The 27168-nt window shown below is 37.4% G+C and overlaps 1 protein-coding gene across 1 annotated transcript in view; it reads right to left on the bottom strand.

Moving 5' to 3' along the window:
* Eip93F (Ecdysone-induced protein 93F) overlaps positions 1–27168 on the bottom strand; it is a 195586-nt gene that overhangs the window by 93262 nt on the left and 75156 nt on the right. The window contains exon 3 of the mRNA XM_090371113.1: positions 7655–7734. Within this exon, the coding sequence (XP_090227239.1) occupies positions 7655–7734 (80 nt within the window). The remainder of the gene's footprint in view (positions 1–7654; positions 7735–27168) is intronic.

Here is a 27168-nt window from a genome sequence, read left to right as displayed (position 1 = left end):
TTTACTACCAGTTTATAACAGATTCCACTAGAAGAAATGCACCTGGAAATTGTTTTATGGTAGTAACCCCTACAAATGTGCTTTAGTAAAATGTGAAGTGTTAATAGTGTATCTCTGCCTTTACAGTGTTGTTTATTCAGTTGCTACACGTGCACAGCTTTGTTTATGTGTATCAAGCATGCCTCCTCATTTTGTAATTGTGCTTTATTCCCTAAAAATGAGTAAAATACTTAAAAGGTGTGAAAAGGAAGTGTCCTGGTGAAGACACTGCAGATTCAGAGAGAAAAAGAAAAGCAATATCGATAAACAGAGGTGGACTGGATCAAAAATTCTTACCTGGGAAAATTTGTAGTGGCCTCATACTAGTGTTTATGGCCAAAATCACATCGGCCTCTGGCCCACCGGGGTTTCCCCGGTGAGGCTTATGGCCAGTCCGCCTTTGTCGATAGAGTAAAAATATGAAATTGTGAAACGCTTTGAGTGAAATGAAAGACCATGTGATATTGCACATGCTACAGACCTAAATGAGGCAACGCCGAGAATTACAAAGAATACAGAGAAAATAAAAACAACTTTCATAGCAGGAACAACTCAAAGTGTAATTAAAATCCATTAGATTAAGACACAAAGAATTGGAAGAAATGGAACAGCTGTCATCTGTTTGGATAGAAAATCAAACAAAAAACAAGTTTGCTTACGAAAGAAGCAAAAGCATTAGCAATATTTTATTACGTAATAGTCGTAATAAAATACGTAAGTATTTTATTATGATTATTTATTGTGTTTGGTAATGTTTTGGTTTTGGTTTGTGTGTTCAATCTTGGGTGGCCGGCACCTAACCCTCTTTTTCCCATAGGGCCTGTTGTTTATATTGCACGATTGTTTCTAGGAACACAACTATCGTGCTATACGAGGACTGACTGTACTATAGGTGCTAATACCCTTCGTGTTTGAGGTTTTCATATACGAGGTGTGGCAATAAAGTTCTCATACTGGTGCTGTTACAGTCATGTTTGATGAGTTTGAAAATAAACAGAAGCGTTACATTGTACTTCAAACAAATGGTATTACATGGATTATCTAATAGGCTAATAGGTTGCAAGTACCAACCGATTTTGTTAGAAGCATCAACGTTTTGTGTTACAATTTTGCAATGAAGCAATGAAAATATATCAAATTTTGCTTTAAACTGGGAAAATCTGAAAGAGAAAAGAATCATATGAAATGTTAAAAACAGTTTATGGTGATGAAACTGTTAAGTCATATGCAACATGTTTGAATGGTATTAGCAGCTCAAAGACGGGCGTGAGGATGTTCGTTATGAATCAAGAAGTGGCTGTCCATCAATGTCTCAGAATGAGGACAGAGTTGCAAAAGTTTGGGAAATTGTAGCAAGACATCATCATTTAACACTCAGAATGACGGCTGATGAGTTGAATATGAATACAAAGACAATTCATCGATTTCATTTTAGAGAAAAGGAAAGTCCTAGGTGGCCGCAATTTCAGGAGAAAAGCAGCTGGTGCTTGTTGCACAACCATGCCCTTGTCCATTCTGCACTTGTTGTGAAGACATTTCTGATGAAACATAGCATTGTACATATCAACCATCCATCCTAATCTCAGCAAACTTCTTCCTCTTTTCAAAATTGACATTGTATAAAAAACATGAGAATTCTCTTCTCGTAACTTTACTAAACATGTTGGATAGAACTTGTGTGTTAGAGACCAGCTAATATTCGTAAAATTGGACAAATGCTAAATTATTGTGATTTTCTCTTGTAGAGAATCTGTGTCCTCATTTTGAATTTTAATCAATGTTTTGAATTTAATCAAATAAAAATAGAATAAATATAATAAATAAGATATTAAGAAATATTATATTTTAAGAGGAAATCTCTTACCTGGGATATTTTTCAAGAATAACTGCATCCATGTAAGATGTAATCAGAATAGATGAAAATTATTTCAAAGACCTGCTTAAAGATGGAAGAACCTTGCAACAAGACAAAGGAATAAAAACAAGCTTTAACCCTAAATCCATGCATGGTGAATAATTGAAAGTATAATGGGAAAAGATTACCCAAAGCTTGATGGGGGCTTTTGTTTTATACCATCTTCACTTTGATTTAAATTCAAAATGAGTACACAGATTCTCTACAAGAGAAAATCACAAAAAATTTAGTATTTGTCCAATTTTACAAATATCAGTGGGTCTCAATTACCCAAGTTGTCTGTCCAACCTCTTTCCAAAAGTGAAAACTATCCTCAGAGGTAAGAGATTTCAGGATGTTGAAGACAAAGAACAATGTAACTGCTGAACAGAACATCTTTAGTCACCTTTGCTAATTCTTTTCAGAAACTTTTAGAATGGTATAACAAGTTTATCAGTTTGGCCTGCGCTTGTAGGTAGAAGGAATATATTTTAGAGAACGGGATACATTTAAACAAAAGTGGTGCAAGAGTTTTTGCCAGTATCATTAAGGATACCTTAAAGGTTCAGGGAGAAACTGCTACTTTTGGGGGGAAAGGGTAATCTAGATACGCATTTATCTGAAAATATTGGTCAAAGTAACGCTTGCACATACTTCAAGAGTTCTTGCTTGTTACCACAACAGATCATATTAGTAAGATATTCTGAGAGCAGAAACGTTTCGAATGAGCAGGTAGCTAATGCCAGGGAAGCAAGCTTAAATAACTTCAAGGGGTTTATTTGTTTGTTTGTTATTTGGTTTTTAGGGGCATTAGCAACTAACAATTGCAATAATGTCACTTCCATTATATCAAAATGTTTATAAAGGTTTTAATACTGAAAGTCTCAGACTTTAGGGGCATTAGCAACTAAGGCCATATTGCTCCGGGGATATGCAGTGGTCATTCCCTGACCTTTCCGCATCCTCCATATTTGGTGGTCACAGGCTTGAACCTTGCTACATACTGCTGCTCCTGCCCACCTGGCTATGAAGGCACCATCTTCAAGGGGTGTGTCAGGGTAGTTAACTATACAAGAACAGTAAATCATAATTGTGTATACAGTAATGTCAGAAGTGTCATCAATAAAATGAATGAATTCAAACTACTGGTTAGGACAAGTTACGCTGACATAATAGGGCTTAGGAAACATGGTGCCACCCAGAGATAGTAGATGATGAATTTCTGTACAGTATGTACAATGTATTTAGGAATGATAGGGCAGATAGAAGAAGTGGTGGGGTCATGCTTCTTATCAAAAGCAGGCTGAGCGCGACAAAGACTTTCCCAGATTCAGACATTTTGCATGCTAGAATAGAATCTGTACGGTGTGAGATATGTTGTTGTTGTTATTTGGTTTTTAGGAGCATTAGCAACTAAGGCCATATTGCTCCAGGGATATGTGGTGGTCATTCCCTGCATCCTCCGTATTTGGTGGTGATAGGCTTGAACCCCGGTCTAATCAAGAAGCATGTGCTACGCACTGCTACTCCTTCCCACCTGGCTACGGAGGTGCCTCGGTGTGAGATAGTTGGAAGTAAAGGTAAAACGAGAGTGGAAGTAATCTACAGGCTAGGTGATTATAAAGATTATGATGAGAGCCTCTACATGCAAATGGAATGGGCAAGCAAGTAACAATGTCTTACTATGGACAATTTTAATTTTAATCTAATTGAATGGAGCAAATGGAGAACAAAATTTTAAAATTAACTAGATTGCTATTTGTATCAGCACATCAGGGAAAATACTGTGGAAAAGGATACTCTAGACCTCATCATCACCCATGAACCAGATGACATAATAGGGCTGACAGTACAGAAACCAGTAGGAGGAAGTGATCACAGAGTTCTCTGTTGATGATGAAGAGAGAGGTGGCAATAGTCAAAGGCAAAGGAATGGGTTATAATTTCAGGAAAGGAAATTACGACAGCTTAAGATTCTACATGGCCTCTATTAACTGGGTAGATATCTGACAGCGAGTGAATACAACTGAACTATGGTATACCTTTAAAACATTAATCACAGAAGCCTTGAATGGATACATACCATTAAAAAAATACTCCACGACGAAGCTTCCAAGGTGGATGAATAGAGAAATTGACAGAAAAGACAGCATAGAAAAGTTACAGAGCAATAAAAGGTACTGAAGCCTATAACAGCTACAAACTGATCTGTAACAGTGCCACAGAGAAGGTTAGGCTGGCAAAGGCAGATTATGATGAGAATTGTTACGCTAATCTGGGAGGTGGAGGGTTCACTTGACTGCTTGAAAAAAAAAAGGAATCCAAAGTTAGTTGCTTTGCACATTGCCTATTCTCACACAACAACTCATAGTACAGCCAATTTCTAGCATAACTTTACATTGCACTTTAGAGCTTCACTCAAGATTAGGGTCTTCATCAACCAAAAGATTTAGGCCTTCATCTATAACATTTAATGCTTTCGATATTCCTTTCACTGGCAGGCTCCATTCTTCTTTAGCCTCTGAGCGTTCGCTCGCTACTGCCTCCTCCTCATCTATAAGATTTAATGCTTCTGATATTCCTTCACTGTCTGGCTCTATTCTTCTTTAACCTCTGGGTGTTCACTCGCTACTGCCTCCTCCTCCTCTTGAATGTGATGCTACTTTAGTGCAAACAGATCTTCATTTGACAATTCTTGATGATGCAAATAAATTATATCATCGATATCAGTTGCTTCTACTTCAGTGAACCCTATCATTTTAGCGGGTTTCACGCATTTGTCTTTAGTTTGTGCATAATCTTCATCAGTATCAGAACCTTTGAAGGAGTTGCTAAGATCTGGCTTTGAATGCCACAAACTTTGAATACAGTTATGTGGAACTTCGTGCCGTGCAGCATCAATGAATTTTAAAGCATCAATTTTATATTGAAGGCTTTCGAATATTGCTACACACTCATCTGTTCATGGTCAGTCTTGTCAATTAGATCAGCCGGAATGTGCTTTAAATACTGGGCCGTAAAAGGTTTAATAATTTGTTGGTCCATAGGCTGTAGTATTGAGGTTGTATTTGCCGGTAAAAAAACAACCTTGATATTGGAACAGACATCAATAATACCGGGTGGATGACTTGTGGCATTATCAAAAATAAGTACGATATTGAACTGAATTCCTTCTGCTTTGCAATACACTTCTAATTCTGGTCGAAACTGAGATCAATCTAAGATAATTTCTGAAAATAACAGCAGACATCCACACTTTAGAATCTGAGTACCAGTACTCGGGCATGTACGACCCATCATAACATTTAAGGGCACGGGGTTTTTGATAGTGTTAATGCACACAGGTTTCAGTTTATGACCATAGCAACATAATATGGAGATATTAGCACCAAACAGAAGTGTTAGCCAATCTTTCACCAGCTTAAAACCAGATGCAGTCTTTTCGGCAAAGGAAATATAAGTGTGATCAGGCATTTTTTTTTCCAATATAAACTTGTTTCATCAAGGTTAAATATCTGTTTGGGTATGTATTCCCCTCGCGTGGCGCTTTCTGTAAATATTGTTGCCGCACGTTATTTTAAATTTGCGTAATTCAAACACACGTAAAGTAAGAAGTCACTGTATAAGGCTATTATTAGACCACACTTGGAATGCTGTGTTCAAGTATGCAGACTACACCTAAAAAAAAAAGACATCGAGCTTCTTGAAAGGATCCAAAGATGGGTACTCGGCTGGTAAGATTGGCAAAAGAGCATTCATGTGAAGAAAGACTTTGAATATGTAGGTTGCACAGCTTGGAAACTATGCACCTTAGAGGTGTTTAAGGCTCTGAGAGACAAAAGTAAAATGAATAAGGACAAAATTTTCACAGTTATAAATGATTCTAGAACTAGGGGCCATAAATTCAAGTTACAGGGGAGGTTTAGACTGATTTCAGAAAGTTTTATTTTAGCTAGCGAGTTATAAATTATTGGAATAAGTTACCTACATGGGGCAAAAGCTCACAGTTTGGAGAAATTCAAAGGTCAGCTGCACAGTTACCTACTGGAGGAGGGGAAACGCATAGGTTGTGTATTTCCTTTTCTTTTATTATTTATTATTTTTTTATTATATATATATATATTTTTTTTTTTTTTTTTTTACTTTTTTTTTTTTTTTGCCTGGTGCAACATAAGCCTTCCTTTACCATATTATCCCAGGGGTTCACATCTGGTGAGTATCGGCTTGGCACACCCAGGGTCCTGAGCTGAATATCATCATTCTTCTCTTTCTTGGTGATTTCCTTCTACTCCTCTCTCTTTCTCTCAGGGTAAATCAATTTTTTTTTGGCTGGTGCAGCATAAGCCTCAGGCTTCCTTGCACCATATAGCTGCTAATAATAATAATAATATGGCAATTACTAATACACTAAGTACATTCAAATCAGGTGGTTACTACTTCGAATAAAAATAAAGCCATTTTTTGAGGCTTCACTCTGTGTTGTTTTTATTGCACCAATCTAGGAACTTTATTACCATACTTTTAGCTTCTGTAGCCAGGTGGGAAGGAGCAGCAGCAGTGCGTAGCACACGCTTCTTGATTAGACCGGGGTTCGAGCCTGTCACCACGAAATACGGAAGATGCGGAAAGGTCAGGGAATGACCACCGCATATCCCGGAGCAATATGGCCTTGGTTGCTAATGCTTCTAAAAACCAAATAACAACAACCATACTTTTAGCAGTGGGCAAATTGCAATAAACTGCTGTGTGTGTGTGTGTGTGTGTGTGTGTGTGTGTGTGTGTGTGTGTGTGTGTGTGTGTGTGTGTGTGTGTGTGTGTGTGTGTGTGTCCCTCCCACAAGTAATACAGAATAAATTTACATCGCATGTTTGGACTGATTAATACTAATGTATTATAAATAAGTCATAAATTTCAGAAAGTAGAAAATCCATAATCTATAATCTGTATGGCAATCACAACCAAGGACTAATAACAACTTGGCCACAATGCATCCCTCCTTTTTGTAAAGGGTGGATTTTCTACTTTCATCAAAATAAACACATTTATCAGAAATATAACTTTAGAAATATAATTTTGGAAGCAGTAATCAGAATGATTTCTTTGCTTTATGCATTAAAAAGAATAACTGAACACGGGAGAAGAAATGCTGATGAAGAACACTGTACAATACGGCCGAAGAAAATACTACACTAAAAGAAGGTAGAATAAATTCTGAATCCAGAAGGTAGTTAAGTAAATAACTGATAACTGCAAATTAACTTAGAAAAAACAACAAATTTGGGTAACAGGCAACATGCTAAAAGCCTCTCCACCAGCAAAAGGAAAAAAAAAAAAAAAAAAAAAACTCAAAAAATTCACTTGCACAACGTGCAGCTCCCAGGTAAGAAGACAGAGTGGAGGACAACGACACATGGTTATCCTTCAAACCTAGAGGAAGTTGTACATATTTCCTTTCTTTTTCACTGATAAAGAAATAAAAGCCAGCCCATATCACCTGTTTACCCATATTTGTTGTTTTTTCTAAATTTATTTATAGTTAAGTTTTTTACTACTTCTAAATTCAAAATTTATTCTACCTCTGTTAATAAAAAATCTCACTCAGACAATTATTTTATAACTTTAAAAATAACACAACGCACAAGGAAGAAACTTTTAAATGTTACTGGCAAGGGGATCATAATGAAATATCATAATAACACAACTGAAATATATGATTCTTACATAAGGTGGGAGCTTCTTTGCATTACAAAAGTAGCACGTGTCTTCAGGACTCCAATCAACTGCTTCAGTGACTTCCAAATCTTTAAGAAATAAATAGCATAATTAATGTGTTAATAATAAAATGTGTTAATTTAAATTAATGTGTTAACAATACCGGGAAATATCTAAAAATTAACTACAGACACACACACAAGGAACCAAAACTACTTTTATATACTAATAATATACAGGGCATCTAAAAAATACACGGCATAACTTCAGGAATGAGTTTCTCATACGTAGACAATAAAAATATTTTATATCAAGATACTTCCGGAAATGCGTGGTTCCCAAGTTATTAACTGGAACGTTATTAACCCAAATAACTTATCAGTGATCGAAAAACACCCGCCCAGATGTCGAGGCTGAACCGCTGTTGGTGATGTGATGAAAGAATTGCATGTAGGTTTTCCTCAGCCCATACATGCTGATTGTGAAAGTTTTGGATTCTGTCTCGTGTGAACTGCACTTCATCTGTGAATATCACTAAGGCAGGAAAGTGAGGAGCTGTACCACACTGCTGCAACAACCACTGGCAGAACATTACTCGCGCAGGGTAATCTGCTGGTGACAAGGTCTGTACCCGTTGCAGATGGTAAGGATACAGTTGCTGTTCTCGCAACACTCTCCAAATAATCGAACCTTGAACAGCCAGTTGCATTGCTATTCTGCGTGTGCTGATTCCAGGAGTGGCATGCACAACATAAAAAAATCTCCTCTTCTACTTCAGGAGTCGTAGATCTTGGTGATCCTCTTCGAGAGCACGAGGTGTAAAGGTCCCATATTCACAAAGGTTGCGATGGATACCTTCAAACGTTTTCCTGTCTGGACATCTTCGTTCTGGGAACCTTTCGTGGTACAAATGAAGAGCCTCCAGAGCATTGCCGTCCACAAAACCGTACATAATGTGCATATCTGCTTGCTCCTCATTTGATTACATGGTCGGAATGGAAAACCACCAGATTCTATCAGTACCTTGTGATGAAGGAAATCACCTGTGGGAGATAAGACATTCCGGTTAATAACTCGGGAACCAAGCATTTCCAGAACTATGTTGATATAAAATATTTTTATTGTCTACATATGAGAAACTCATTCCTGAAGTTATGTCGTGTATTTTTGAGACATCCTGTATAACACTTTACATATTTACTGTAAATGCAAGTAACTTGCATAATAAAAGTAATGCAGTTGCCTATATGCCTCAAACCACAGGTAACTCTCATATAACATGGTAGTTAAAATGTCTTGTTGTTCAAAACCATGTTATACAGGACTAAGAAAAAGTACAAAGGGGGAGGGGGGGTTATATTCCAAAAGCTAACAAAAATACTCTATTTCGTTAACAAAATGTTAACAAAACTAACAAAAACATACCACATTCTAGATTTTGTGTATCTTCTGCTCTCTTTAAAAAATCAGTAATCAGCTTTTCTGCAGCAATCCTTCCTCAATTTGAATTTATCCCCCATCATGTGCATAGTCTAAGCAAGAGGAAGAATCCCATCAACAATCAGCTTGCGTAATCCATTCAAAGGCTTAAACACCTCAATCGGATTACCTCACAGGTGCCTAGTCTCCACATGCAATTTGCAGAACTGAAGCCTTTCATGCTAAGACCTCCCCTTTGTACCCCTCACCCATCTCATTGCCCTTCTCTGTACCCATTACAGCAGCTCTACATCCTTTTTGAAATGAGACATCCAGACCTGTATGCAGTTCTCAAGATATGGCCTGACCATTGCCGCATACAATGGGATAATTTCCTCCTTATCCCTGCTAGCAAAATTCCTGTATATCATTAACAAACCCTAATGAGCTGTCCTGGCAACCTGTCTTCAATGCTCAGAGAACTTCATTTCTTGCTGCACAATTATCCCCCACTCCCAGGTCCTTTCATTTTCCACTATCCTGAGTGTAGTACCATGTAATTGATACATTACTATGGGATTACTTGACAAATGCCTATGGATAGTACTTTACATTTGTCAAGGTTAAACTTCAATAGTCATTCCTCAGCCCATCTGCATAATTTTTCTTGTTGCAGTACCATACCCTCATTACTATTGTTAACCACCCTGCCATCCTTCATATCATCTGAACTTGGGCATTAAACCTGATATGCCTTCATCAATATCATTAATAAATATAGAAAACAAGAATGGGCACAGTACCAAAACCCTGGGGGATTCCACCAATAACACCAGTCCACAAAGAGCAGTGCCCATTGATAACCACTCTCTGTCTTCTTCTACTCAACCATCATTTTACCCAAGCAGTAACTTGCCTTTAATGCCACACTGCTCCAATTTGAGGAGCAGTCCATTAAGTACAACAGTATCAAAAGCCTTCCTGAAATCCAAGTATATGATATCAAAACTATTTTTTGCATCCAGTTCCTTGGTCATTTGCACACACAAAAAAGGCCTCCGTAGCCGAGTGGTCAGGAGCGGGAGTGCAATAGCACACGCTCCTTGAGTAGACCGGGGTTCAAGCCCCTGACTACTGAATACGGCTGATCTGCCAACCCGCACTGGACCAGTGTGGCAGATTATGGTCCATTTCCCTCAGCATGAATTGTTGAGGAGGCTTCCATCCTGCAGTGGGTTGATAATGGCTGCACTTTACCTATTTTTTTTACCTTGGTCACTGCATCATATGCTGATAATTAGGCTTCCAGACCTGTATGCAGTTCTCAAGATGCAGCCTGACCATTATTATTAGCCATATGGTGCAAGGAAGCCTGAGGCTTATGCTGCACCAGCTGAAAAAAAATTCCCAAGTTACTCACCAGATGTGAACCCCTATACCTTAAACAAGATGAAAATAATCTCTTTACTCCTGCAGGCGGAATTTCTTTTTATCATTGAGAGAAAATCATTAGCTGTCCTAGCAGCCTGTCTACACACAGAGAACTTAATGTCAGACTGTACAATTACCCTGTCTTTTTCTTTCTCCATTACCTTCAGTGCAGTACCACCCAATTGGTATGTTAATCTGGGATTACTGCTCCACGTCCCTTATGCCAGGGGTGCCCAACAAGTCGATCGCAGATTTAATTTCAGTCAATCACGACGAATTTTAAATATACAGTCTTCCCTCGATTTGTGCACCTTGTGCAATGAAATTTTTGAAGGAAAAAAGTAGATCGCATCACAAATTAAGTTGACCACTCCAGCCTTATGCAGTACCTTGCCCATATCAAAGTTAAACCTCAAATGCCACTTCTCAGACCATTTGACTAATTTTTCTAAGTCTTAATTAAAGAAGCATCATACTCTTATTTCTATAAGAGTATGATGTCATTAACCACCCTGACAACTTTAATATCACCTGTAAGCTTAACTTACTGATGATAATAATATATTAAACACTACCTAACATTAAACTTGATGTCTTTAGCATTAGTAGAGGCATTTGATGCAAGAAAGCAAGCTTATGCAGCATCAGCCAAAAAAAAATAAAATAAAAAATAAAAAAACCCACTTCCACTTCACCCTTCTGTTCGTTCAAAATACCTGTCCAGCTGAGCCTTAAACTTATTTAGGCTATCAACCTCCACCACAAGGGATGGAAGTCTGTTCCACCAACCAACCACCCGCTGGCTAAAGGCAAATTTCCGCACGTCTATTCTACATCTGTCTTTCCTCAATTTGAATTTATGCCCTCTCAGGTGATTTTTCTGAGCTAGAGGAAGAATCCCATCAGCATTGAGCATGCTTAAACCATTCAAGGCTTTATACACCTCTATCAGATCACCTCGCTGGTGCCTAGTCTCCAGACACTGTAATTTGCAAAACTTAAGCCTTTCTTCGTAAAAGCACCCCTTTGTTCCATTCACTAATCTTGTTGCCCTTCTCTGTACTCGTTCCAGCAGCTCTACATCCTTCTTGAAATGAGGCCTCCACACCTGTATACAGTACTCTAGGTGTGGCCTCACCACTGCCTTATACAATGGAATAATCACCTCCTTATCCCTGCTGGAAAAATTCCTGTATATCATTGACAATACTCCATGAGCTACTCTTGCAGCCCGTCTGCACTGCTCAGAGAACTTCATATCTGCCTGCACAACCACCCCCAAGTCCCTTTCATTCTCTACCACTGTCAGTGTAGTACCAGAGAGTTGATACGTTGCTCTAGGGTTGCTGTTTCCCATGTGTAGTACTTTACATTTGTCAGTGTTAAACTTCATTTGCCACCTCTCAGCCCATCTGCTCAACCTTTCCAGATCCTATTGCAGCAGCATAGTGTCAGTAGTGTCCTTGACAACCCTGCCAACCTTTGTATCGTCTGCAAACTTGGACATTAAGCTTGATATACCATCATCAATATCATTTATAAATACAGAAAACAATAATGGACCCAACACTGAGCCCTGAGGGACTCCACTAATAACATTAGTCCACGATGAGCAGTGTCCATTGATTACCACTCTCTGTCTTTTCCCCCTCAACCACCCCTTTATCCATAGCAGCAATTTGCCTCCAATGTCACACTGCTCCAATTTGTGTAGCAGTCTTCCATGTGCAACAGTATCAAAAGCCTTTCTAAGATCCAAGTATATAATATCAAAGTTATTCCCTGCATCCAGTTCTTTTATGACTGCATCATAGTATCCAATCAAGTTGGTCAGGCAAGACTTCCCCTTAACAAAACCATGCTGTGTCTGAGCTATAACTGAAGTCTTGTCTAAATGATCCTGCAGTGCTTCTTTAACCAGTGCCTCCATTAATTTTCCTGGCACAGAAGTTAAGCTCACAGGTCTATAATTACTTGTGTCAGCCTTTGATCCTCCTTTGTGAATTGGGGTCACATTTGCACATTTCCAGTCTATGGGTACCTCCCCTGAGTCCAAGGAAGCTCTCATAATTATGGCTAAGGGTTTGCTTACTTCCTTTGCTGCCTCCTTTAATATAACTGGATAGATCCCATCCACCCCGGGTGCCTTTCTTGTGTTTATCTTCAACAGTTTCTCCTCCGCTTTACTCCCAGTTATTTCAAGATTCTGTAGCTTACTGCTAGAGTTGAATACACCTCTGGCATTCCCCTTGCTGAATAACTCCTCATGTGTGAATGTCGATGCAAAATATTCATTTAGTTTGTTAGCTACCTGAACAGGATCATCAACAGTTGAACCATCGATATTGCTCTTCATCAATATTAAAGATATATCAACTTAAAGAATATTGAAAACAATGAAGAGGCCCAGCACTGAACCTGAGCAAATTCCACTAATCACATTAGTGCAAGAAGAGCAGTGCCCATCCCATTAATAACCATTCTCTGCCTTGTGCCATACACACATCCCTTTATCCATAGTAGTAACTTGCCTCCGATGTGACAATGCTCCAATTTGCATAGTAGCCTTTGAAGTGGAATAGTATCAAAAGCTTTTATCTAAGTATATGATGTCAAAATTATTTTTTGCATCCAGTTCCTTTGTTACTACGTCATAGTAGCCAATCAGATTGGTCAGACAAGTTTTCCTTAATGAATTAGTGCTGTGATTGCTATATAAATTTGTTCCTGTAAAGATGATCCTAAATTTCTTTGATCACTAACTACAATTATTTTTCTTAAAATGGAAGTCATAGGTACATAATTTTTAACTTCTTCCTTTAATCCCCTTTATGAAAAGGGGAGACATTTGCACACCACTATTCCATAGAGACTAACCCCAAATCCAAAGATGCTCTCATAATTATGGCTAAAGGTTTTCTTAACTCTTTTGCTGCTTCTTTTAATGTAATTGAACAGATTCCATCATCCTCAAATGTCTTATCTACTTATAGCCTCAACAATTTCTCTTCCACTTTCCTTTTAGTTATCGCAAAATCATTCAGCTCCCAGTTATAAGTTGGTATACTTCTGGCATGCCCATCCTGAAACATTTCTTCTTGTCAACAACCAGAACAGGATCAGCAATAGTTATGCCATTCATATCTAGTGCTCCAGTGTGGTTAATTCCTTTCCTTCTAGTGTTAAAATTTTGCTCAGATTGGTTTATACTTAGCAAGAGAAAGTGTTTTTACCTGGATATGATGCGCTTAAATAGAAGGGGGTGTAAAAATATTTGCTACTGTGGCAGTGTTAGGCGAGTCAGAAAACTGCTAACTTGGGGAAGTACATGGACTAATAGATTAACAGAAGTCAATGGAAGAGGTGTAAATGATTCTTGTACTGCTTTTAATGGGATGTGCAGCACCCTGAAAAGCAAGGTGTCAGGGGTTACAATGCATGTTGGGAATTGTCATGAAACAAGAAAGTACACTGGGCTGTCAAGGTTACTAAGAGGAAAAGCAGGTGCATTTGTACTTAAATGTATACCGATGCTAGGAGTTTAGTAAATATATTTGATGAAACTGAATTCGTGATTAAGTCATGAAATGTGGACAGAGATATTGCACCACCTCGACATAAGGGACATGGAACTTGAATATGGGATGTTCAATGTATACAGAACGGATAGATGTGACACAGATGTGCTGGATGTACTGCTGTAGATTCTATGTGCTTAACATGCACATAGAATGTTGAGTCAGTTTGGTGTGACATAAGCATTGGGAAAAGAAAAATGAGGGCAGGACTGTATCATAGGCCTAATGACTGTGAGGAGTATAATGAGCAACTACAAAGACAAATGGGGGAGGGGCAGTAAATCAGAATGTCTCATAATGGGGGATTGTCATTTTCCAGATACTAACTGGAATTTATGATTAGTCACTCACATTTTCTATACAAGAATGTTAGAGAGCCAATGAGACATAGCAATACTCTTGATCTGATTTATCAGCAGTGACTCCTCATGTAGACTCTTAGGAATCTGCAGATAAAGGAATCACTAGGTATCAGTAAGCAGTGTATTGATTATGGAATTTATTTAAAGATGTTACTACTGTCAAAGGCAAATAAAATGGCTGTAGCTATTGTGAAGGTGAATACAGTGGTCTCGAACAGTTTTTAAAATCTATTCATTGGACAAACTGATGATGTTATCAATAGTGAATTCAAAATGGAAAAAATTCAGGACAGTAATCATAGAGGCTACTAGGCTTTTATACTAACTAAGAGATATGTTCATGGCTTAGACCTAAATGAATATGAAATGACCTGATGAGACTATTAGCAAAAAGACCTTGTGTTCCATATAGTTGTAATGGGTTCCAGCATTAATCGCAGTCATGGAACCTGTTATGGAAGCAGTTATTTTGCAGCATGATGAAAGATGCAAGCCTGTAACATGGCAAATGTACATTGGCCTATTTCCGCAGAGTCTGATGACTGATGTTTTGTTTCCCCTCCCCATTTTTTCACTGTTCACGATTTGCAATGGTTTGCTTGCACATGCATATATGTTAAGCCTCTGTGGAATACATTCATGTATGTCATACCACTTAACTTCTTAAGTTAATAAATGGGCACATCACTCTGAAAGCTTCTTAATGTATATTTTGTTCGTACTGCTTTTAGTACTTTTATCATTTATCTATACACATTTTTATTTTTTATTTATAACTTCCATATATTGGGGAAAAAAATGCATGAGATGACTACCAGGGACTCACATCTGGTGAGTATGGGCTTGGCACACCCAGGGTCCTGAGCTGGATATCATCATTCTTCTCTTTCTTGATATCATCATCATTCCTCCTTCTCTCTCTCTCTCTCTCTCTCTCTCTCTCTCTCTCTCTCTCTCTCTCTCTCTCTCTCTCAGGGTAACTGGAATTTTTTTTTTTTTTTGGCCAGTGCAGCATAAGCCTCAGGTTTCCTTGCACCATATGGCTGATAATAATAATAATTTATCCTATAGTAGGTATAAACTAGTCTGCAGTGAAGTTGCAAAGTGAATTAGACAAGCTAAGGCAGATTGTGAGAACTGCTGGAAAAAGAACGCAAATAAAAATAGCAGTGACTTTACTTATGTAAATGCGCTAAGGAAATGGATGAATCACATTGGTCTGCTAGATTTGAATGGTATAGCTGTTTATAACCCTGCTCAGGTTGCTGACACACTAAATAGATATTTTGCATCTACTTTCAGACATGAGAAATGTTTTAGGTATGGGGATGCCAGAAATATATATCAAATTACAGGAGGCTAAATAATTTTGTGACAACTGAGAGGAGAACAAAAAAGAAATTGTTGAAACTAAATATAAAAAAGGCAATTAGGGTGGATGGGATCTACCCAATTAAATTATATTGGGAAAGGCAACAAGAGAGGTCAGAAAACCTTTAGTTGTAATTATGAGAGTATCCATGGATTCGTAGGAGTGCCCTATGGATTGCAGATGTGAAAATGAAGCCCCAATTCACAAAGAGCGATAAAAGGGTGAAGTGAATAATTACAGATATGTAAGCTTAACTTCAGTTCTGGGGAAAATGGTGGAGTCGCTGGGTGAAGAAGTAATGCAGAACCATCTAGGCAGGAATGCTATTATATGGCAATCACTGCCAGAAACGGGCTTTCCCGAGGGTGCAAGGGATGCACTGCACCCAGGCACCAACATTCAAGGAGTGCCTGAAAACCTGAAACTTACATACATACACATAGGAAAAAAATTTTAAAGAGGGTGCCAAATTTCAATTGGCACCTGAGCACAACATACCCTAGGAACGCCCTTGATCATAGCAGAGATTTTTAGGTGACAATCACGTTTAACCAATCTGACTGGATACTGTGATGCAGTAACAAAGGAACTGAGATGTGAAAAATAATTTTAACATCATATACTTACATTCCAGAAAAGCTTTTAATAATGTTCCATATTAACGATTGATGTACAAATTGGCATTAGTTAAGATCAATTACTTAATTACTGCTATGGTTAAAGGAACAGTTGAGTGGGAGAAGACAAAGGCTGGTCTCAGTGGGCACTGCTGTTCTTTGACCAATGTTATTAGTGGAGTCCTGTAGGGCTCAGTACTGGGCCATTAGTGTTAAATATTTATTAATGATATTCATGAAAGCATAAGCTTAATGTGTAAGTTTGCAGAGGATACAAAGGTTGGTAGGGTGGCTAATCACAGTAAAATACTGCAACAAGATCTAGAAAAATTAGGCAATGAGCTGAGAAGTAGCAATGTAGGTTGAGATTGACAAATGGAAGGAATTCCATATGGGCAGCAGTATTTCCAGAATAACATACCAACTGTGCGGTATGATTCTGATGCTATTGGAGAATGAAAAAGGCTTGGGGTAGTTGTGCAGCAAGACATGAAGTCTCTAAACAGTGCAGGTAGGGTTTTATCAATGATATACAGGAATTTTGCAGGGTGAAGGAAGTGATAATCTCTTGTTCCAACAGATCAACATCCTTCCTGAAATGAGGAAGGATGTTGATCTGTTGGAACAGATGCAAAGTAGTAGTGAGATTAGTGAGTTAGGCCATTGTAGTCACCTTCGTGAAAGTAATATCCCTTTTCTTTAAAGATATAACCTACTTGACAGCAGGCTATATATTTAAATAAATCTCACATTAGTGTATATGATCTCTGACACCTAGTGGTTCATTCATCTGAAGGCTTATTACTTTTTTTTGTTTCTTCTCTAATATGCAGGTATCTACCCCAGGGGCTCACATCTGGTGAGTATGGGCTTGGCAAACCCAGGGTCCTGAGCTGGATATCTTCATTCTTTTCTTTCTTGGTGATTCCCTTCTTCTGACACACTCTCTCTCTCTCAGGGTAACGTGGGATTCTTTTTTTTTTTTTTTTTTTTTTTTCTTTTTGGCTGGTGCAGCATAAGCCTTCCTTGCACCATATGGCTAATAATAATAATAATAGAAAATGCTGGTATAGTCATCCAGTAAATTCAGAAATGTTCTGCTGAGTGAGTCAGTTTAGAAATTCCCGTCAATATCTGCAAAGCTAAAATACCTCATGATAAGATGTCCATTTACTGGCCCTTGCTCTTTGTCTGCATAGTTCATTATAATCATCACAGTTATTTGACTTAGTGTGTATGTTACATTTACAAGTTATGGTTTTTATCAGATTGTCCTCCTCTCTCTCAGGAAATAAAAACTGGTAATTTCACAAATTAAGATTAATTAGAGGACAGATCACTTAACTGGTTAAAACGGTTAACTGTTTATTAGTTTTTAAGCAATCATCTGTAGTCCTATACCTAAAATAATTAATTGTTATTTTAGACTGGGTATTTATAATACTCTAAACATCAGAAAATTAACTGTTCATGGGTACTCCTTATTACTGCATGCAGTTTGGGATGACCTAAGCTCCCTTAATGAAGTTTCACGTCTGCTTGTGTAAGTTTGTAAATAAAAGGTTCTTTGAAATAAAAGGAACTTCTGTTTACAAAAGAAACTTTAATAAAATTTAAAAAATTTTCATATAAAATTTTTATACAAAACATGCAATAAGATCACAGGAGACAAATTAACCATTTTTTAAAATGATAAAAGTTAGGATAGTCACCTCTTAAACTAAGTTTATTAATGTTAAATCACAAAACAAATAAATGCAGTTTTCTTTTAAAATATGTTTTTTGGCAAAATCAAAGTGGTAACTAAGTTTTGTCCTATCAGAAAACACTGTCCTTATAAATTTAATTATTCTTTTAAGTAACTTGTACTACTTTTCTTCTAACTTGAATTTGTCTTCAGTTTGAATTTGTCTTGAATTTGTCTTTTCTTTTAAATTGAATTTGCCAATGGTTCTTTAATTTATTACTATGCATTGTTTGTTCTGTCGTCCTGCCAAACGTCTTTACAAATACTACATATGCTTGTTAACTTTCTCCTTCCTTACTAAGGAACAGAATCTCTGAATGTAAACTACAAAGCTCCAAAAATTGTTTTTTCCTTAACGACATCAATGATAATGAAATATAAATGCTGAATCAAATAACTTTTATTTTCCACAGAATAAATGTTCTTGTTGGTAAATTGCAGTATTCTTAATAAAAAAAAACAACAAAATTCTCTACTTACATACACCGATGAGCCAAAACCTTATGACCACCTAACTAATATGATGTTGGTCCTTCATATGCAGACAAAACAGCTCGTACCCAGCAAGGCATGGACGCTACAAGATTTCTAAATGTGTCTTGTGTTATCTGGTACCAATACGTAACCAGCAGATCCTTTAACTCCTGTAAGGTCTGTGGTTGAGACGCGCCAGATCGGAGTTGCTGTTCCAACACAAACCACAGATGCTCAATGGGATTGATGTCTGGGGAATTTTGAGGCCAGGCAATACCTGGAAGTCTTCCTCTTGTTCCGCAAACCAGTCTTGAACAATCCAGGCAGTGTGGCATGGCACATTATCCTGCTGAAAGACAGCACTGCCAGAGGGTAAAACCGTTGCCATGAAAGGATGTACCTGGGTCAGCAATGATGTTTAGGTAGGTGGTTGACATCAGAGTGCCTGGCACATGGATGACTGGACCCAGGGTATCCCAGCAGAACATCTCCCAAAGCATGACACCACTGCCACCAGCTTGTTTTTGCCCCATGGGGCACCCGGTAAACGACAGTAAACTTCCCCAGGTAAACAACGGCAGGTACCCAGCCATCCACATGGTGCAACTGGAAACACGATTCATCGGATTTTCTTCCAATCACTCAATTTCCAGTTTCAATGCTCGCGTGCCCATTATAGGCACTGTCACCGGTGAACTGTGGTTAGCATGGACACTTGGAGCGGCCTGCAGCTACACAGCCCCATTTTCAGCAGGGTTTAATGTACTGTGTCTTGTGACACATTACTCCCACCATCAGCATTCCAATTACCGGCGAGTTGTGCCACAGTTACCCTTCTGCTGCCACGTACCATCCGGAAGAGCCTTTGCTTACCTCGAGCCGTGGTCGTCCAACACCTCGCTGACAGTTCGTGGGTTTTTCCCTTCTCGGACCACTTTCGGTAGATACTAACCAGGGCTGACCGTGAGCACCCCACCAGTCGTGCTGTTTCGGATATGCTCTGACCCAGTCGTCCAGCCATTACAATTTGGCCTTTGTCAATCTCGCTTAAGTCTGCTGCCTTTCCCATCTGAAGAACAAGAGTAACTCTGATTAACGGAGGTCAGTATCAGGTGTTTTTTATACTGCGTCCCGACCCGTGCCGTACTTCACCTGCAGTTGTTTGTTTCAATTTGTATAACAACTTGCTGGTCATAATGTTTTGCTTCATCAGTGTATATCCCTGTGAACTACCTCCTATAGTTGAATATTTTGAATAACTATCTTTATACAATACAATCTGTCAGTTAAAATACCATTAAAATCAACTATTCACCAGTCAAACTGCCTTCATTGCTTTATATTTCTACTTGTCTCAATAAAAACCAACTCGTTACTATCTCTCCCTTAGCAGCAAAGTTTATAAACAGAACTACTGTTGCAGTATCATGTGCAGTTTCTGTCTGTGTAATATGGAGAGCATATGCATCATAGTTTCAATTTTTTTTTTTTTTTTTTGAGTTAAAAATAATTGCTAATAGTTTAAATAGGAAACTATAACAATAACTGAAAATGTCCAACAAAGTTATGACTAAGTGACAATTGCATAAATGTTAGATTATGTTTTTACAATGCAGAGAATATCATTAGACTTGTAACACATTATGAAGGCAAAGTTTTCAAAATCAGCAGTAATTATGAAAGTTTTTATTTTTAAAGCAACTTTTTGAAAGAGTTCATTAACAATGCAGGGAGTTTGAAAAAAATAAATGTATTTAAATTTTATACCATGTCACTCTCATTTTTGTTTTTCTAGTGCTTATATCACACACCAGTAACTTATTATATCATTATCCTTGTGCTTTTTAAGTTACTTTGATTCATAGCATAATGTGTTCGTCCTCATGGGAATTCTAGTTACAGTCGAATCTCATTAACACAAAGTTCAAGGGACCGAAACTTTCACGTTTTGTAATACGAGGTTTGCAGTAACGAGGTCCCCCAAAATGTCAAAATTGTACTGTTTTTTTTTTTTTTTTTTTTGGTACATCTGTATATCTAAATATACAGTATGTACATCTAAATATGCAGTATATTTATACTGTATATCTAAATATAACGTATGTATATCTAAATATACAGAATAATAAATAATAATAATATCAAAAATAAATTAATTTAAATTAATAAAATAAAATAAAAACAAAAGCCTCAACTAACAATACAGTAATAGGAATAGGAATAATATATATTTTTTTTAATTTTTTTTATTTGTAAGATAAGTTAAAAAAAAGCAATTTTTTTTTTTTTTTTTTTTTTTTTATGTAAACCCCAAACACGAGAGGTGTTAGAACCTACAGTACTTAGTATCGTGCTTGAGAAGACGAAAGAAGATATTTGTTGACAGTGGACTTGAACTTCTGTAGACTGTAATTTTCAGAAAATATACATGAAGGAAGGTTGTTCCAGAAAACGGCAGTTGAATGAATAAACGAGGAAGATGAAAAGTTGGTTCTGTGAGTTGGAAGTTGGACAGTAAATGGATGTTGGCTGGTTGTGGCTGCACGTGTTCGGACTGTTTTGAAAGAGAGAGCAGGAATTATAGAAGCTAATTCAGAAGAACAGTGACCATAGAAGTATCTGTAGAAGAGGCATGCAGCAGAAACAGTACATCTATGAGACAGTGAGTGCAGACTCTGTTAGAGATGAGTCATTAATTAACATAACTGCCCTCTTCTGAATGGAATCAAGAAGCCTGAGAGAGGTTTTGGGGGCACTACCCCAGATGTGGGAACAATATTCCATGGCAGGGCGGATTTGCGATTTATACAGAGTGAGCAGCTGTTTGGGAGAAAAGTAACGCCGAGAGCGAAAGAGAAAACCAAGTTTTTTAGATGCAGAGGAAACAATATTTGTAATGTGCTTGTGCCAAGAGAGATTAGAAGTCAGGGTAATCCCCAAAAGAGATATATCATTTTGCCTAGAAATCGGAGTGTCACTAAAGATAAGCATAGGAGCAGAAGAATCCTTTTTGCGAGATATAAGACAAGACTGAGTTTTAGAAGGTTGAAATCAACTAAGTTGTCTTTGCCCCACTGGAGAATTACCTGAAGATCGGCATTTAAGGAATTGGTAGCAAATTTTCGAGAAGTTGAAGCTGATTGAGCAGGACAAGGTTTCTCAAAATGGAAGTGGAATGCAATGTGTTATCATCAGCAAAACTATGGATAGGATTTCCAGTCAATGGAAGAAGGTCATTAATATACAAGAGGAAAAGAGTGGGGGAAAGAACTGAACCTTGGGGGACACCAGCATTAGTGGAGAAGTTAGAAGACAGAGAGACATCTACCATCACCCTCAGTGAGCAATCAGAGAGAAAACTGGATAACCAATTACTAAAAACAGTTGGCAAACCATAAGATGGAAGCTTGTTTAGAAGACCTTTATGCCAAACACAATCGAAAACCTTTGAGATGTCAGGAGCAAATATTTGTGTTTCACCAAACCTTTCCATTGAATTAGTCCATAAATGGGTAACATAAGCTAGAATATCACCAGTGGATCGACACTGATGGAATCCATACTGGCGATCGTTGATCAGACGGAAGGTTTCTAAGTAGTTTAAAATTTGGCGGTTAATTGATTTCTCCATTACTTTAGAGAGAGTAGTAGGTAATTGCAATGGGACGATAATTAGATGGGAGGGATCTGTCACCCTTTTTAGGAACTGGATGGATATGAGCAAATTTCCAAGCAAAAGGAAAAACACCTTTGGAATAAGAAAGTGAAAAAAAGGCGGGAAAGAATAGGAATAAGTTAAGGAGCACAGGTTTTGAGAACAAGTGGAGAAATACCATCAGGACCTGGAGCTTTCTTAGCATCAAGATTCCTCAAAATCCTTCTGAAATCCTTTTGACGGAAGACCACAGGAGGCATTGAATGAAGCATATTGGGAATAGTGGGAGGTGTTTTACCAAGATTGTTAATGCATCAGTTGAAAGAAAAATGGGATGCTAGCAGGTCAGCTTTATCCTTGGCTGAATTGACAACAGAACCATCTGGTTTGGACAGAGGTGGGAGCAGAGATGGGCAAAAGTTGCGGCCAATAGCTTTAGCAAGAGACCAAAATGCTCGGCTACTATTAGGGCAAGAAGCAAGTTTTCTACTCTTAGCCTGTTCAAACTCTAGTTTGGATTGGTTAATAACTGCTTTACAATTGTTGCGAGCTTTGTGTAGGCAGAAAATGAAACTGAAGAATTAGAAACAAGCCAATTACGATATGCAACATTCTTCTCTTGAACAGCCTTGGCACATTTATTGGAAAACCAAGGTTTAGATAAAGGACGAAATTTTAAAGTGGAGTGTGGGATAAAGGATTCCATTCCTGCAAGAACAATTTCACTGACACGATCTGAGCAAACGTTGACATCAGAACTTTTGAAACAGTAATCCGACGAAGGAAAAAAGAAAAGAAGTCTCACAGGTCATCCCATTTTGCATTCTTGTAATGCCAAACGACACGAGGTTGGGAATAGCCATGAGATAAAGGTTCCATTGGAGAAGAGGCAATCACCAAGTTGTGATCTGAAGTGCCTAAAGGACCTCTCACTTTGACCGTGTACTTAGAAGGGTTGTTTGTGAGAAAAAGATCAAGCGTACTGGCTGTATGATTAGGATTGTCCAGTATTCTTGTAGGTAAATGAACAATCTGTGCAAGATCATTAGTAATTAAAAAAGCCTCAGAATTTCGACCAGCTGGGTCGGTGTGACTAGAAAGGAGTTGTGAACATTAAAATCACCAAGAAAAATTACCTCACTGTTAGGAAAGTTGGACTGGAGAAAGTCAAGTTGCAAAGAGAGGAAGTCAAAGAGCTCCAAGTGATTAGTGGAGTTGGGAGAACGGTAGAGACAACAGATGAATTTGACACAATGAGGTAGAGAGATTTTAAGCCAGAGAAGATCAAAGAGAGGAGATTCCAAATTGCCAAGTCTCTGACAGAATATCAGAACGGACATATGCACAAGTACCACCTTTGAGGTGAAAGGAATCGTACAGCGAATAATTTGGGCATCTGAGATGAGCAGTAGTTGAATCAACCGATAACTGAGATTCTGTCAGAAAAAGTACATGGGGTTTGGCAGACTGCAAGTGGAAATGGACATTGTTGAGATTAGAATTGAGACCACGTATATTTGTGAAATGAATTAGGAAGTGCTTGGGAGATTTAGATCTTTTTGCAAATAAGCTTGCTCTATTAGTTTTACAATTCATGGTGTATTCAATAGTAAGAAAAAGTGGATGGGACATGCTGTATGAAGTAATGAAATTTTTGGATATGGCGTACACATGGTAAGAATATACCCAGATCCTTGACATAACGTGGCCTCGACAATGCTCCCCGCATACACACTACTTGGACTCCCTCCAGTCACTATCTGGCAGAGTAGAGGTAGCAAGATTATACACTAGCTGATCCGGAAGCCTCCTAGAGAGTTACCAATAGGTTCGGTCCGGTGTGCTAACTAGTGGCCAGCCTGCAAACACCGTTTTTTATTATATTATATTTTATTATATTAATTGCGAACACCGCAATTAATGGAAATTAAAATATTGTGCAGTATATATTTTGATATATACAATATTTTAGTATAACAGTAAAAAGAATTACAATCTTAATATAAAAGGAGACATACAAACCATTAACTTTTTAATTAATCTAATTTATAGAAAGAATCCAATGTTGTGTGCACAGTTGTGTCCTATATGCATTTTTTTAACTACAGCACAGACATAATCACATGCAATAGTTGTCTCTTTATCAATGTTACTGCAGGCCAACACATTCTCTATTATGTTCGATACATTTTGGGCATCTTTTTTAGATGGCAGTGTGTGCACTTCTTTACTTTCGCTGGTAACGAAAACATCATTGTTTTGTTTGGTGCTAAGCAGCTCTTCTGGTGTTGGCATTGCAGTGGTAGTAACTTCATTATCCACCTTCACAAACTCTTCAAATTCGCCAACAAAATCCATGTGCTCCTTCAAATTCCTCCATTCCTCCATTGCTGACCATATTTTTCAATGATATTCTCTCCAAAGTCACTCTTTCTGAAAAGCTGATTATTACACTTGATGCAATACTGTCCCAAGCAATAACAAGATTACGGATAGCATCCAAGACATTCCAATTTGGCTGCAAATTGTTCCCTCCTTCTATGCTGGGGATCAAGTATCTTATTAGGCGGGCTCTGTATGCTCTCTTGAGGTTATAAATAATGCCTTGATCCAGTGGTTGCATTAAACTGGTGGTAATGGACGGTAAAAACAACAGCCCTATATTTGTCAACTTAAGTGTCTCGACAGAATGTACTCTACAATGATCTAGAACCATCAAAATGTTCCTTTTATCTGAAGCCATTCTTCTGTCTACTTTTGATAACAAAGACTGAAAAATTCTGAGTGTAAGCCAAGCACTTCTATTGGTCTTATAATTACAAGGAAGTACATAATTACAAGGAAGTACAAAACTACAATCACAAGTGGGTGTAGTTTTGTACTGCCGTCTGAAATGTAGCATAACAGAACAGCGAGTCTTTTTTACTAAATTTTCCACCATGACTTGTGAACAGCAAATTATAAAATAAACCTGTCTTGTCAAGATTAAAAATATATCCTTTGCCTCATATTTTTCAAGAATGGACTGTACAGAACACAACCAGTCTGCAGCCTTTTCTTTGTCGACTAATCCAGCCTCACCATAAACATTTCGCAAAACCAAGTTATTCCTGTCTTTAAATCTTTGGCGCCAGCCACTGCTGCATTTGAAGTCACTAATTCCTTGTTGCTGAGCTAGATAATTTTATGTCTTTTCTTGCAAAATCAGACCTGATATTGGCAAATTATATGCACGGATTTGTTGGTACCACTCAAAAAGTTTTCTTTCAAGCTCCTCGTGTTTTGCACCACAAATTCGTTTTTCATCGCTGCTCCAGTGTCACACACTTCTTCAAATCTTTTTCGGCTTTTCAATATTGTTAATAAAGTAGGTAAAGAGATATTGTATTCCTTTGCAGTGTCCATTTTGCTTCTTTCCATCCTATCAGTCTCTTGTATAATTTTTAGTTTAATTTCCAGGTTTAATTCCGTCTGTTTACATTTTGTCACCATGACATTGCTAGATAAGATTTAATATAAACAAATTTTAAATTAATTTAAAGACACAAGTTCCAAAAAAAGGCATCAGCTCAGATAAATTGACACAAAAATTAGATTGCTGTATACGGTAGCAAAAGACTTTGAACTGGGGTAACGATTGCAACTGACCTTATTCCCTTGGAGAGGGAATAAGGTCAGTTGTAATCTTTTTATTCTTTTGTTAATTTAACAACTCATCCTTCAGAAATATGTTTTTCAGAGTGCACTTGACATTGTAGCTACCATAAACTGCTTTTGTTTACACAAAACTAATTTCTAACAAGTCAGTGCCATCCTTCAGGAAGTAGGGAGCCAGGTGGCCAGAGGCAATAACAGGGGCAACAATTGGACAGCTCTGCAAAGATTTGTATTAAACATACAAAATGACGATATTTATTTCTCACGGGATGAAAAAGAACTTTGTAATACATATTAACCGAATTTTGTAATAAACGAATATATTTACATAGAAAAGCCTATCCTTTCGCAGGGGAATGATATGTGCTTCATATAAACGAGTACTTTGTATAAAATGAGTTTGTATTAACGATATTTTACTGTACTATCTAGTTACACCATAATTTTCTAAGCTATTAATTTATTCATTTTACCTTAATAATTAATTCTGATTTTTTCCGCTCTTAGTATTAATTTCTTGGTTGCTCATATTAAGTTATTTTTATAATCTTCAGGTTTGATCACTCTTTAATTTTATCTTAATTTCATTGATTTTGCTTAGACTTCAAAGTGAACCAGATAGCACATTTGGTAACATTATCATGACAGAAAGTTGGTGGTGTGTACTGATCATGTCGGACATAGAGAATTTAATTCCCAATAAAATTTAGTATCAATAAACTATAATCATTTGCACACATACGTATGATGTGAACAATCGTAATTTTAATCAAATATACTAAAAAATTGTTGAATGTTAAAACTTTCTTAATACAGTATATTTTTTTAAATTAGTGTAATAAATTCTCCAAGTGATTACCATTAATTTGAGGCCATTTAATATCTTTTATGGAATGGTCAAAGCCAAAAGCTGAAAACCATTTCTTTCGGGGAGATGGGAGTAGGGGGATGGTTGACCAACTCATCAGATAATTAATGTTGAAAAATGGCCTCAAGATTGAAGAAAATAACATTCCCCTTCATGCTATTTTAATTATTAAATTTTCATATAAGTGATAGTCATACCTGTTATCTCTTTCAATTTGGTCTGAAGTTTGTCAGTAATTGGGTGTCTCTATTTTCCAAATTTTGTAGAAGTTTACTATTTTGCTAATATGCTGATATTAGACTGCTATGTTCATAACCTACATATTTCAAATCATGCTAGTATA

Source organism: Mastigoproctus giganteus, chromosome 4, assembly GCF_048544385.1.
Source record: "Mastigoproctus giganteus isolate SK-2022 chromosome 4, ASM4854438v1, whole genome shotgun sequence".
In the NCBI taxonomy this organism is placed as follows: Eukaryota; Metazoa; Arthropoda; class Arachnida; order Uropygi; family Thelyphonidae; genus Mastigoproctus; species Mastigoproctus giganteus.
This window is presented reverse-complemented; position numbering and strand designations above follow the sequence as displayed.